The 14332-nt window shown below is 42.2% G+C and overlaps 1 protein-coding gene across 3 annotated transcripts in view; it reads right to left on the reverse strand.

Annotated features, from left to right (window-relative positions):
- The window catches only part of LOC115158396 (tyrosine-protein kinase ABL2), a 39676-nt gene extending 25425 nt beyond the window's left edge, over positions 1-14251 (reverse strand). For 2 of the 3 annotated variants that reach the window (XM_029707277.1, XM_029707282.1), the window contains exons 1-2: positions 13682-14251; positions 7210-7284 (exon numbers count right to left, since the gene is read on the reverse strand). In XM_029707277.1, the coding sequence (XP_029563137.1) occupies positions 7210-7284; positions 13682-13892 (286 nt within the window). In that variant the 5' untranslated portion in view covers positions 13893-14251. The remainder of the gene's footprint in view (positions 1-7209; positions 7285-13681) is intronic. The other variant, XM_029707278.1, reaches the window with a different exon arrangement.
- Positions 14252-14332: the final 81 nt, after the last annotated feature.

Below are 14332 nucleotides of genomic sequence, written 5' to 3' on the forward strand. Positions count from 1 at the left end.
CAGCAAAGGCCCTTGTGAAGATGCTGGAGGAAACAGGTACAAAAGTATCTATAGCCACAGTAAAATGAGTCCTATATCAACATAACCTGAAAGGCCACTCGGCAAGGAAGAAGCCACTGCTCCAAAACCGCCATAAAAAAGCCAGACTACGGATTGCAACTGCACATGGGGACAAAGATCGTACTTTTTGGAGAAATATCCTCTGGTCTGATGAAACAAAAATAGAACTGTTTGGCTATAATGACCATCGTTATGTCTGGAGGAAAAAGGGGGAGGCTTGCAAGCCGAAGAACATCGTCCCACCTGTGAAGCACGGGGGTGGCAGCATCATGTTGTGGGGGAGGGACTGGTGCACTTCACAAAATAGATTGCATCATGAGGAAGGAAAATGATGTGGATATATTGAAGCAACATCTCAAGACATCAGTCAGGAAGTTAAAGCTTAGACGCAAATGGGTCTTCTAAATGGACAATGACCTCAAGCAAACTTCCATAGCTGTGTCAAAATGGCTTAAGGACAACAAAGTAGCCATCACAAAGCCCTGACCTCAATCCTATAGACAATTTGTGGGTAGAACTGAAAAAGCGTGTGCGAACAAGGAGGCCTACACACCTGACTTAGTTACACCAGCTCTGTCAGGAGGAATGGGACAAAATTCACCCAACTTATTGTGGGAAGCTTGTGGAAGGCTACCTGAAACGTTTGACCCAAGTTGAACAATTTAAAGGCAATGCTACCAAATTCCAATTGAGTGTATGTGAACTTCTGACCCACTGGGAGTGTGATGAAAGAAAATATGAAATAAATCACTAATATTATTCTGACATTTCACATTCGTAAAATAAAGTGGTGATCCTAACTGACCGAAAACAGGGAATTTTTACTTGGATTAAATGTCACGAATTGTGAAAATCTGAGTTTATTCGGCTAAGGTGTATGTAAACTTCCGACTTCAACTGATGTGTGTCAAAAATCAAAAATAACAGTCAGTATCTGGTATAGCCACCAGTTGCATTAAGTACTGCAGTACATCGCCACCTCAGGGACTGCACCAGTTTTGCCAGTTCTTGCTGTGAGATGTTACCCCACTCTTCCACCAGAACACCTGCAAGTTCCCGGACATTTCTGGGGGGAATGGCCCTAGCCCTCACCCTCCGATCCAAGACGTGCTCAATGGGATTGAGATCCGGGCTCTTAGCTGGCCCTGGCATAACACAGACATTCCTGTCTTGCAGGAAATCAGCCATACTGCTCATTCTGTGCGTGGTGGCATTGTCATGCGGGAGGGTCATGTCAGGATGAGCCTGCAGGAAGGGTACCACGAGGGAGGAGGATGTCTTCCCTGTGAAGACATCCTCCTGAGGATGTCTTCCCTTGTGAACGTGCCTTAGGCATGCTGCACAGATGAGCAGGGACGCTGGGCATCTTTCTTTTGTTTTTCAGAGTCAGTAGAAAAGCCTCTTTAGTGTCCTAAGTTTTCATAACTGTGACCTTAATTGCCTACCGTCTGTAAACTGTTAGTGTCTTAATGACCGTTCCACAGGTGCGTGTTCATTAATTGTTTATGGTTCATTGAACAAACATTGAAAACACTGTTTAAACCCTTAACAAAGAAGATCTATATTTGGATTTTTACAAAATATCTTTGAAAGACAGGGTCCTGAAAAAGGGACGTTTCTTTTTTTGCTGAGTTTACATACACACATTATGTGGACACCCCTTCAAATTAATTGATTCGGGTATTTCTGCCACAGCCGTTTCTGACAGGTGTATAAAATCAAGCAAACAGCCATACAACCTCCATAGACAAAAATTGGCAGTAGAATGGCCTTATTGAAGAGTTCAGTGACTTTCAACATGGCACCGTCATAGGATGCCACCTTTCCAACAAGTCAGTTCGTCAAATTTCTGCCCTGCTAGAGCTGCCCCGTGCTGTTATTGTGAAGTGGAAACGTCTAGGAGCAACAAAGGCTCAGCCGCGAAGTGGTAGGCCACACAAGCTCACAGAACGGGACCGCCGAGTGCTGAAGCATATAAAATTCGTCTATCCTTGGTTGCAACACTCACTACTGAGTTCCAAACTGCCATTGGAAGCAACGTCAGCACAAGAACTGTTCGTCGGGAGCTTCATAAAATGGGTTTCCATGGCTGAGCAGCCACACACAAGTCTAAGATCACCATGCGCAATGCCAAGCATCGGCTGGAGTGGTGTAAAGATCGCCGCCATTGGACTCTGGAGCAGGGGAAACGCATTCTCTGGAGTGATGAATCACGCTTCACCATCTGGCAGTTCGATAGACGAATCTGGGTTTGGCGGATGCCAGGAGAATGCTACCTGCCCCAATGCATAGTGCCAACAGTAAAGTTTGGAGGAGGAGGGAAAAAATGGTCTGGGGTTGTTTTTCATGGTTTGGGCTAGGCCCCTTAGTTCCAGTGAAGGGAAATCTTAACGCTACAGCCTATAACGACATTCTAGATGATTCTGTGCTTCCAACTTTGTGGCAACAGTTTAGGGAAGGCCCTTTCCTGTTTCAGCGTGTCAATGCCCCCGTACACAAAGTGAGGTCCATACAGAAATGGTTTGCCGAGATCGGTGTGGACGAACTTGACTGGCCTGCACAGAGCCCTGACCTCAACCCCATCGAACACCTTTGGGATGAATTGGCACACCGACTGCGAGCCAGGCCTAATCGCCCAACATCAGTGCCCGACCTCACCAATGCTAGCAGCTGAATGGAAGCAGGTACCTACAGCAATGTTCCAACATCTAGTGGAAAGCCTTCCAAGAAGAGTGGAGGCTGTTATAGCAGCAAATGCGGCACCAACTCCATACGAATGCCAATGATTTTGGAATGAGATGTTCGACGAGCACATGGTCCACATACACTACATGACCAAACGTATCTTAAAAAATATTCTATCAAAATGACGACACTTGACCTTTAACATCAATTATAAAAAGATGTGTAAACTGATTTATTTCACATTGTTGTAGCTTAGACCATCGGTTGAGACACATGCTCTTGAATACAGAGTGGGCTTCATTTCAATCATAGAAATAGAATTCATAGAATGGACTTATAACTTCAGACCACAGTGACTTAGCTGGTACGCCATGAAAATGTACATTATTATTTCTATACTGAACAAAAATATAAAAACGCAACATGTAGTGTTGGTTCTATGTTTCATGAGCTGAAATAAAAGATGACTGAATTTTTCCATATGCACAAAAAGCGTCTAACATTGTGCGCAAATATTCGTTTACATCCCTGATCGTGGATATTCCTCCTTTGCCAAGATAATCCATCCACCTGCCAGGTGTGGCATATCAAGAAGCTGATTAAACAGCATGATCATTACACAGGTGCACCTTGTGCTGGGGACAATAAAAGGCCACTCTAAAATATGAAGTTGTGTCACACAACACCACATATGTCTCAAGTTGAGGGAGCGTGCAATTGGCATGCTGATTACAGGAATGTCCATTAGAGCTGTTGCCAGAAAATGTAATGTTCATTTCTCTACCATAAACCGCCTCAAACGTCGTTTCAGAGAATTTGGCACTATGATCAACCGGCCTCACAACCGCAGACCATGTGTAACCACGCCAGCCCACTACCTCCACATCCAGCTTCTTCACCTGCGGGATTGTCTGAGACCAGCCACCCGGACAGCTGATGAAACTGAAGAGTATTTAGGTCTGTAATAAAACCCTTTTTGGGGGAAAAATTCATTGGGATTGGCTGGGCCTGGCTCCCCTGCCAGTCATGTGAAATCCATAGATTTGGGCCTAATGATTTGATATAAATTGACTGATTTCCTTATATGAACTATAACTCAGTAAAATCAATGAAATAGTTGCATGTTGCGTTTATATTTTTATTCAGTATAATTAGTGCCATAAAGATGGACGCCGGTCCACCCACCATCGAATATCAACTTAATGGTCATGTCTATTCTATTATTATACCTTTATTTCCAACAAGGAACACAGACTGAGACCAAGGTCTCTTTTACAGCTGGGCCCTGCGTATACATGTTTACACAGAGTTTAGGTACAATAATTAAGAAACTACACAAGACAAACAGAACCATCACGGATAACACAAAAAAATACAGCAACAGATTACATTTACACATAGGTTATTCCCCTAACAGCACAAGAACTTGCATTACCCGAAACAGTTACAAGCAATACATATATTTATATGATTTCAATAAGTTTCTTTTGGAGGGTTGATGGTTATTTCAAAACAGGTATTCCCATTCAACTCAACATTCTCTGATGTGTGTACCTCTTTTTGTGGTACCATTTGAAAGCTGAAATGTCAATTTTAGTACATTTATCAGCCAAAACACGACACCCACCCTGTATTCAAGAGCATGTTGTTTCTCAACCGATGGTGGGCACAACACAAAAAACCCAGGACGTAAAGAAAGGTCTAAGCTACAACATATGCAAATATGAAAAACATTGAGGTTCATGTGTTTTTAGAGAATTGACATAAGGTTCAAATATTCTAATTGTTATAAACATTATAAAATTGTTTGACAACCTTGTTTGTAAGCTTTTAAATGATTTCAAATCTCAACCATTTATATTTTCCAGTGATGAAGATGTTTCATGGTATGGTGGGGTACGCAAAATAGGTCAACTTTCTCTCTTAGATGTCTTGGCATTCAGGTCCAAAGAGTAACTTTCTGTTCACTTCTACAACGGGCAAATATTTATGGAAGGTTTCATTCAAATCAAAAGGGGTGCTGTCAAAAAGTGATAAAATTCATATGGATTTAACCGTATAGCAGCGCATTTATCAGCGCATCCGATGCAGACAAGGGGAGACGGGGGCTATAGGCTACTGAATATAGGCTATTCACTTCACAGTTAGAGCGGCTATTGCGCGGTTTCCTCCCACATGTTGTTGAAAAAGTAATATGACGATTGGGACACACAAGTAGCGCTTCATAATAATTAGAGGTCGACCGATTAATCGTAATGGCCGATTAATTAGGGCCGATTTCAAGTTTTCCAAACAATCGGAAATCGGTATTTTTGGACACCGATTTGGCCCCCAATTATTTTTTTACACCTTTATTTAACTAGGCAAGTCAGTTAAGAACACATTCTTATTTTCAATGACGGCCTATGAACGGTGGGTTAACTGCCTTGTTCAGGCGCAGAATGACAGATTTTTACCTTGTCAGCTTGGGGATTCGTTTTTGCAACTTTCCGGTTACTAGTCCAACACTCTAACCACCTGCCTTACATTGCACTCCACGAGGAGCCTGCATGGCAGGCTGACTACCTGTTACTCGAGGGCAGCCAGAAGCCAAGTTAAGTTGCTAGCTAGCATTAAACTTAGAAAAATCAATCAAGCTTCACATAATCATTAGTTAACTACACATGGTTGATGATATTACTAGTTTATCTAGCGTGTCCTGCGTTGCATATAATCGATGCGGTGTCTGTTAATTTCTCATCGAATCACAGCCAACTTCGCCAAACGGGTGATGATTTAGCACTGTCGTTGCACCAAACCTAACCATAAACATCAATGCCTTTCTTTAAAATCAATACACAAGTATATATTTTTAAACCTGCATATTTAGTTAATATTACCTGCTAACATGAATCTCTTATAATTAGGGAAATTGTGTTACTTCTCTTGCGTTCCGTGCAAGCAGTCAGGGTATATGCAGCAGTTTGGGCCGCCTGGCTCGTTGCGAACTGTGTGAAGTCCATTTATTCCTAACAAAGACCGTAATTAATTTGCCAGAATTGTACATAATTATGACATAACATTGAAGGTTGTACAATGTAACAGCAATATTTAGACTTAGGGATGCCACCCGTTAGATAAAATACAGAACGGTTACGTATTTCACTGAAAGAAAAAACGTTTTGTTTTCGAAATGATAGTCTCCGGATTCGACCATATTAATGACCAAAGGCTCGTATTTCTGTGTGTTATTATGTTATAATTAAGTCTATGATTTGATAGAGCAGTCTGACTGAGCGATGGTAGGCAGCAGCAGGCTCGTAAGCATTCATTCAAACAGCACCTTCGTGCGTTTGCCAGCAGCTCTTCGCTATGCTTCAAGCATTGAGCTGTTTATGACTTCAAGCCTATCAACTCCCGAGATTAGGCTGGTGTAACCGATGTGAAATGGCTAGCTAGTTAGCGGGGTGCGCGCTAATAGCGTTTCAATCTGTGACGTCACTCGCTCTGAGACTTGGAGTAGTTGTTCCCCTTGCTCTGCAAGGGCCGCGGCTTTTGTGGAGCGATGGGTAACGATGCTTCGAGGGTGGCTGTTGTCGATGTGTTCCTGGTTCGAGCCCAGGTAGGGGCGAGGAGAGGGACGGAAGCTATACTGTTACACTGGCAATACTAAAGTGCCTATAAGAACATCCAATAGTCAAAGGTATATGAAATAGAAATGGTAGAGAGAAATAGTACTATAATTCCTATAATAACTACAACCTAAAACTTCTTACCTGGGAATATTGAAGACTCACGTTAAAAGGAACCACCAGCTTTCATATGTTCTCATGTTCTGAGCAAGGAACTTAAACGTTAGCTTTCTTACATAGCACATATTGCACTTTTACTTTCTTCTAACACTTAGTTTTTGCATTATTTAAACCAAATTTAGTTTCATTATGTATTTGAGGCTAAATTGATTTTATTGATGTATTATATTAAGTTAAAATAAGTGTTCATTCAGTATTGTTGTAATTGTCATTATTACAAATAAAAAAATAAAAAAATAATAATAATACAAAATTTATAAACGGCCGATTAATCGGTAGCGGCTTTTTTTGGTCCTCCAATAATCGGTATCGGCGGTGAAAAATCATAATCGGTCGACCTCTAATAATAATAATCATAGATGATTTAACATGAGCATTTTTGTCCAATAAACAAATGACTTGTATGGACACCTGGTTTTGTTGAGGAGTTTTAGTTCGTTTGACATTTGGCAATGTGAAACCAACTGGACCAAATGAAAAAAACCTAACTCTGATTCGAACTATAGCTCAAAACTGTGTGTGAAAACACCTTTAATAAGGTTGGCAGTTAACAACAGTGTGGTGAGGTTTCCACCATGGCACTGTGTGGAGAGACACGAGTGCCTTCTGTGTGGTGTAGAGACGTAAGCCTAGAGATGATTACATCAGTTACGAAGCAAAATGGTATACATACGTTGCATCACAGTCCAGCCAAGATGAGATGATAGGATCAGCCTGACAGGATCAAGTGGGACTCGGAGCAAAAGTCCTAAGGCAGAAAATATAACATCTCATTTCAATAGACCCCATGATATTATGGAAATTGTAAGGCAGTATACAGCAGCAGCTGGCCTTTCATTAGCCATTTGTTACATTTTTCCATAGTTAGGCTACGCTAGATTAAAAAAAACATGTATACACACACTTCCGTTGAAAAGTTTGGGGTCACTTAGAAAGGTCCTTATTTTTTTTAAAGAAAAGCACATTTTTGATCCATTAAAATAACATCAAATTGATCAGAAATACAGTGTAGACATTGTTAATGTTGTAAATGACTATTGTAGCTGGAAATGGCAGATTTTTAATACAATATCTACATAGGCATACAGTGGCCCATTTTCAGCAACCATCACTCCTGTGTTCCAATGGCACGTTGTGTTACCTAATCCAAGTTTATCATTTTAAAAGGCTAATTGATCATTGGAAAACCCTTTTGCAATTATATTAGCACAGCTGTAAACTGTGCTGATTATAGAAGCAATAAAACTGGCCTTCTTTAGACTAGTTGAGTATCTGGCGCATCAGCATTTGTGGGTTCGATTATAGGCTCAAAATGGCCAGAAAAAAAGAACTTTCTTCTGAAACTCGTTAGTCTATTCTTGTTCTGAGAAATGAAGGCTATTCCATGTGTGAAATTGCCAAGAAACTGAAGATCTCGTACAACGCTGTGTACTACTCCCTTCACAGAACAGTGCAAACTGGCTCTAATCAGAATAGAAAGAGGAGTTGGAAGCCTTGGTGCACAACTGAGCAAGAGGACAAGTACATTAGAGTGTCTAGTTTGAGAAACAGAGACCTCACAAGTCCTCAACTGGCAGCTTCATTAAATAGTTCCCACAAAACACCAGTCTCAACGTCAACAGTGAAGAGGCAACTCCAGGATGCTGGCCTTTTAGGCAGAGTTGCAAAGAAAAAGCCATATCTCAGACTGGCCAATGAAAAGAAAAGATTAAGATGAGCAGAACAACACAGACACTGGACAGAGGAACTCTGCCTAGAAGGCCAGGTTGCCATATCGAATCCCTGAGCTGACAAGGTAAAAAGCTGTCGTTCTACCCCTGAACAAAGCAGTTAACCCACTGTTCCTAGGCCGTCATGTAAATAAGAATTTGTTCTTAACTGACTTGCCTAGTTAAATAAAGGTTAAATATATTTTTTTTTAAATAAACTTGTCCTCTTGATCAGTTGTGCACCGGGGCCTCCCACTCCTCTTTTTATTCTGATTAGAGCCAGTTTGCACTGTTCTGTGAAGGGAGTAGTACACAGCGTTGTACGAGATCTTCAGTTTCTTGGCAATTTCACACATGGAATAGCCTTCATTTCTCAGAACAAGAATAGACTGATGAGTTTTAGAAGAAAGTTCTTTGTTTCTGGCCATTTGAACCTGTAATCGAACCCACAAATGCTGATGCGCCAGATACTCAACTAGTCTAAAGGACAGTTTCATTGCTTCTATAATCAGCACAACAGTTTTCAGCTGTGCTAACATAACCCTTTTGCAATTTTCTAATGATCAGTTAGCCTTTTAAAATGATAAACTTGGATTAGCTAACGCAATGTACCATTGGAAGACAGGAGTGATGGCTGCTGATAATGGGCCTCTGTACGCCTATGTAGATATTCCATAAAAATCTGCCGTTTCCAGCTACAATAGTAATTTACATGAACAATGTCTACACTGTATTTCTGATCAATTTGATGTCATTTTAAATTGAACTTTCTTTGCTTTTCTTTCAAAAACAAGGATATTTCTAAGTGACCCCAAACTTTTGAATGGCAGTGAATATATATTTTTTATTGTCACATACACTGGATAGGTGCAGTGAAATGTGTTGTTTTACAGGGTCAGCCATAGTAGTACGGCGTCCCTGGAGCAAATTAGGGTTAAATGCCTTGCTCAAGGGCACAAAAATATTATTTTTTTTTACCTTGTCGACTCGTGTATTCGAACCGCTGAAATTACTATGAACTTTCAGGCCTGGCTGAAGAGGATTACACTGACTTCAGTGGGTCTATTCATGTTCCTGTGATAATACACTGAGCTTGCCGAGATTACTTTCCCATTGCCTCCATATGCAGGGCTTGGCCACCCAAATAGCCCTGCACAAGGCACAGTATCAAAGGCTTTCGATAGCACCCAGGTTAGCCACTCGCTCCATTCTCTTTGAAATGGGGAAAATTATCCCAGTCTATTGAAAGAGAAATTGGCCCTCTCTGTGGCTGAGCTTCTTGGTCTCACCCCCACTGCTCAACACATGGAGGCGGCCCTGGCAGCCCCACATTAAGGGCCAGATTAAGGCCGACTCTGGTGTGTGATTAAACCGGAGGGGAAGAAGAGGGAGGACGGAGAGGATTATCCCGGGTGTAAGCAGTGCTCAATTTCAACTCCACTAAGATGACACAGAGAGGCAGATGAGAAGACAGGGAATGAAGATGAAGGATTTGAGCTGAGCTTTGGGCACAGAGAGAACCAAGTAGTCTGGGATGAGAGTGATAGTGGATAGAGACTCAGTCCTGCTGAGGGAGTAGGGTCCAAGCCAGGAGCTTGGATCTCTGGATAAGCACTGATAGAGCAGTCAGACACAACCCAGGCCAAGTGCTGGCACCCAGTCAACACTGAACTGGTTTTGCGTTTCAAATCAGACATCTTCACTAAGCAGTCCAATAGACCAGTCTCCCACTTGGAAAACCAACAGCAGCATGACATACTGTATCTGAACCTATATGATTTAGGTCAGCAATGCTCAACTGGTGAGTCAAGACCCACATTTGGGTCACGGTAGTTTGAGTGGGTCCTGGATGTCAGAGTTTTTTTTTTATGTTTTTTTTCTATACAAACTTACACACACACACACACACACACACACACACACACACACACACTCCAGTCTGAACACACGACTTACATTTGCTAATCATTTAATCTCTGAAAAAAAAGGTGGGAATGTTATTAACTTGTCATAACCGATAAATTTACTATCAATATAGCATTAAAAATAGCTTTGCAGATTGTATTTTGATGATTCTTTTTCCACGATATGCCTCACGACCGAGACAACCTGGTTCGATTTGGTTCCCCAAGCAAAACCAGTTGAAAACCACTGATCTAGGTGTTTACAAGATAGACAGTAAACAACGTGACCTTCTGTAGGGTAAACAAAGTCCCAATATGATATATATGTGGGAGTATGTAAGTTCAGGTGGGACAGTTGTCATCATCTGCAACAGCAACATGTGCGTCTCGACTCCAACCATTTCCTTTGGTTAATTTAATGAGAGTAGAATGAGTTCCACTGGGAAGGGGAAAATGAGCCGGGATTTAGTGCTGTCTTTAGTCTCCAGTCTCATGTTTTCACCAGTCAGGCATATAGGGAGGAGCGAGAGGAAGAATGAATAATTCATGAAGCAATAGTGCAGGGTGTACTATATTACCAGAACATAGTCCGCCACAATAATCAATGTGCTTCATGGGATGCATAAGCATAGTACATACCCTGGTAAACATGCAAATGAACACAACTGCCCAGCATTTATAGGGCTGAAAATTACGAGACCGAGGTCCTTCTAGTGGCTGAAGGATGCAGCTCGGGGTGACCTGCTAGGTGGGGGAGAGGATCCAGTCACCCAGATAAGCCACCAATGGATATGATTACTTCAACACATCAAGTTGAAATTTGTTAATAAAGTCAACTGTCAGTACTGTGTGGCTTATTTTGGTTGTTGGGGCCTTTGCACATATAGAAAAGTGGATTTGTCTAATCCAATTTCACCCCTAATGCAAATCAGTTTATCTATCAGGGATAATGGGCAGATCACCCATCCACTGTCCTGCCTGCCCTGGAATGAATTCCATTTTATGAAGGCAGGCGTAGGGAGAACATGTAGAGCAGAGATGTTAAATACAAGTGTCCCATTTCCTAATCAAGTATATGAAACCTGCTCTTGACCGCTCAACCTGCTGAACTGTTTATGGGCTTGATAGCCAAATCAGCACATCTGTGAATTCTGCGAACAAGAGAGAGCCCAAGGCATAGCAAAATGAAAGACCATAGTCCCACACAAGACATTAAACAATTGAAGAATTCTAAGTTCACTTGATCAGAAGAGAATTAAACTGGATGAGCACTCGAAACTCATGTGGTTAGGGGGAATGTGAGCATTCTTTCACTGAGGCTACATATTACGTATCAAAGATACCGTTCCCGTCGGCTTTAAAATGCCACTGAGTCACGTAGGGTTTAGTTTTCATTACGCTGCAAAGAAACGTATTCTAAGATCCGGAGACAATGAATAAATAAAGAAATACCAAAATGGCATCGTGACCCAACAGGGATCTGCCGAGTCAACTTGGGGACAGTGACATGCAGAGGCCTTTGATTTAGAAAACTTGTCTGTCCCCACCGTGAATCACTTCCTTCAGGCAATAAGACACACGTACACAGGCATAACCCATACAAACATGGACACCAGTACACACATACCACACACACACCTCAAAAAGGACACAGACTGAGACATACATCTAAAATAGCCACAGTATCAAAACATGATTACTAAGTCATTGCATTTTCATTTGGTAAAAACTGCACTGTACACCTAGGCCTTTCACCATTGTCAAACCACACAAAAGATAAACTATTCAACAGTGGCAATCACAAATGGCTAAAAGGAGGAAGGACCTCAAATCATCTTGCTCAGCAAAGAAAGGAGGAAATGTGCTTTGTTGCAAAATAACTTTGTTAAAGCAGCCTTGGCGTGTGGTCACATAACTCAGCCAGATGTGCAGGGCTCAAATCCTATGAACAGACAAAACCATGTTCGACGTTGACACACCGCTGATTTACTCACATGGCCCAATGACGTCACAACACATTGATATTACCGAACAGTGGCACTGCCAGGTAATAACAACTGCATCATATAGCCTAGACTTACATTAGAACTGATTCTGCTAGGTCAAGGAGAATGTTGCACAAACAAATGCTTTCATACTTCAAAATATAATGGAAGGTTTACAAGGTTAACAGCCTTCCAACAACTTGGCTATGCATCCAGCTATAAAAAGGACACACTTGACATTTAAAAAAAACAGTGTGCACTTTTCAGGTTTGCGTTTCCAGCTGAAGAGTTTAATTGTGGAGATGTGACAGGTCTCTCTTTGCCCCAGTGCAGAGCGCTGAAAAAACAACTATTGGATAAGCCGTACAATCTTGCAATTCCCATCATATCTGATTTCATACAAGACTTTGACTGACCTTCCCTTAGGCAAGCAGAAGCTCAATAGAAGCAGTAGACTGGATAGTTGTTACAATCGTGGATGGATATTATAGCTTTGTCATGCAAAGAATAATAATAATATCCCCCTCAACATAATGCTTCCCTAATGGTCTTACAGAACCTAATAGCATACATACACAACAGCAATTAATTCTAGCTCAGAGCAGGACTTGGCTGACCAAATGCAATAATGGTTTTCCTGCAGGGAGATCCTTAATGATTGCCTTCTCTTGACCAAATCCTGAGTGCCAATGACACATAACAGGCAGCAGCACAATGAATGTGCATCTATCCAGTTTGACCCTCAGAGCCCACTGAGTGTGTCACTGGGGCACTAGATCATTTGACCACAGTGAGTCTTTCAGTACCTTACAATGTCTATGAAAATGAGAGTATCCTCAAAGAATATGTTGGATTACGGTCAGTTACACAAACATAATTCAAAAAATTACTTTGAGCTGCAATTTTCTGCTGAGTATGTTGTAACCGAGCATGTGAAAACCACTTCAGGCTGAAATGTGAGACTGTTGTGGCTGCCATAGTGAGTTAATGGAGTGGAATTGCCACTGCATCCCCTTGTGGCAGAGATCATTGTTTAACAAGCATCTCTCAGTGGCAGGAGAAGTGAACAGTCCCTTTGCTGCTTGCAGCTGTGTAGTCCTGAAACGGCTCTTTCTTCATCACTCTGTTTGGGATCAGAATAACAACCCCAATCCTCGTTAGTAGTACTGACTGCACTGTTACCTGCCCATGCCAGACAGCTGCATGAAAAAAAAAAGCACACAACCATTAGGCTACTTGTGGGACATGTCAAGCTGTCATTGTCACCTCACACTTGTGCTCTTCAACTTCATTGTCTGATAATGTACGAGAACATATTAGAAACCAAGAAAACTAGCAAACATATGCTGGCTAACCGTACAACTAGAGCTGGCACTGATGGCAATTGGTTGTATTTCCGCTAACGCGTCGTTGACGAGCACATATAGTTGATTAAGTAGAAGTAAATTGGCTGGTTAGCTAGCCAATTAAAAATCACAGTTTGACTACTATTGTACAAACCACTTGATTAAATAAACTATTGTGTAATACCATGTGACTATTCCTACCTGAATGCTGGGTGAATATATTAATTGCTGGGTCCGGCACGTTAACGGCAGCAACCCTGCCTGTCGGTGTTCCAGTGCTAACGTTACTGACTTCCCGGGGTCTCCTCCCGGCGTTTCCCCTGTTCCCCTTCCCCGGGTGTTGCTGCTGTTGTTGTGGCGGTGGCAGCCCTGTCGAAGCCCCCTCACCAACGCGGCCTACCTGTTGTCCCATCCCCGCAGTTCGGTGTAAAGATGTTCGGGACGAAGCTATCCAGCCCTGCACACTCCCAGTTCACATCCCCCAATTATGGAGCGGCCTGTTCAGAAGTCTTCCTCAACCCGTCTCCTAGCTAGCTAGCTTGACGTTAGCTGTTAGCTCGATAGCAATATCGTTGTGAAACCCACCCACCTTGCCTCAAACAATAAAGCAAAAGTCTGATAAATCACTGAAAACAACTCTCTGCCAACGGTCCGTGGGATCTCGAGACAGTAATGTTCGGTCCCCCACGTCCGAGTTTCTATGAAATATGGAGCCTTTCAGGGTCGTTTCGCCGTGCTCCAGCCACTGCGCGCCCCCTCTGCCGCCGCCATCTTTACCGCAGAATAGAGCTTGCTTTTCGCAAAAGGGGGGGGGGGTTCACCCTTCACCAAACTCCATTCCCATCCCTGTCC

Source organism: Salmo trutta, chromosome 22 (genome assembly GCF_901001165.1).
Source record: "Salmo trutta chromosome 22, fSalTru1.1, whole genome shotgun sequence".
NCBI lineage: Eukaryota > Metazoa > Chordata > Actinopteri > Salmoniformes > Salmonidae > Salmo > Salmo trutta.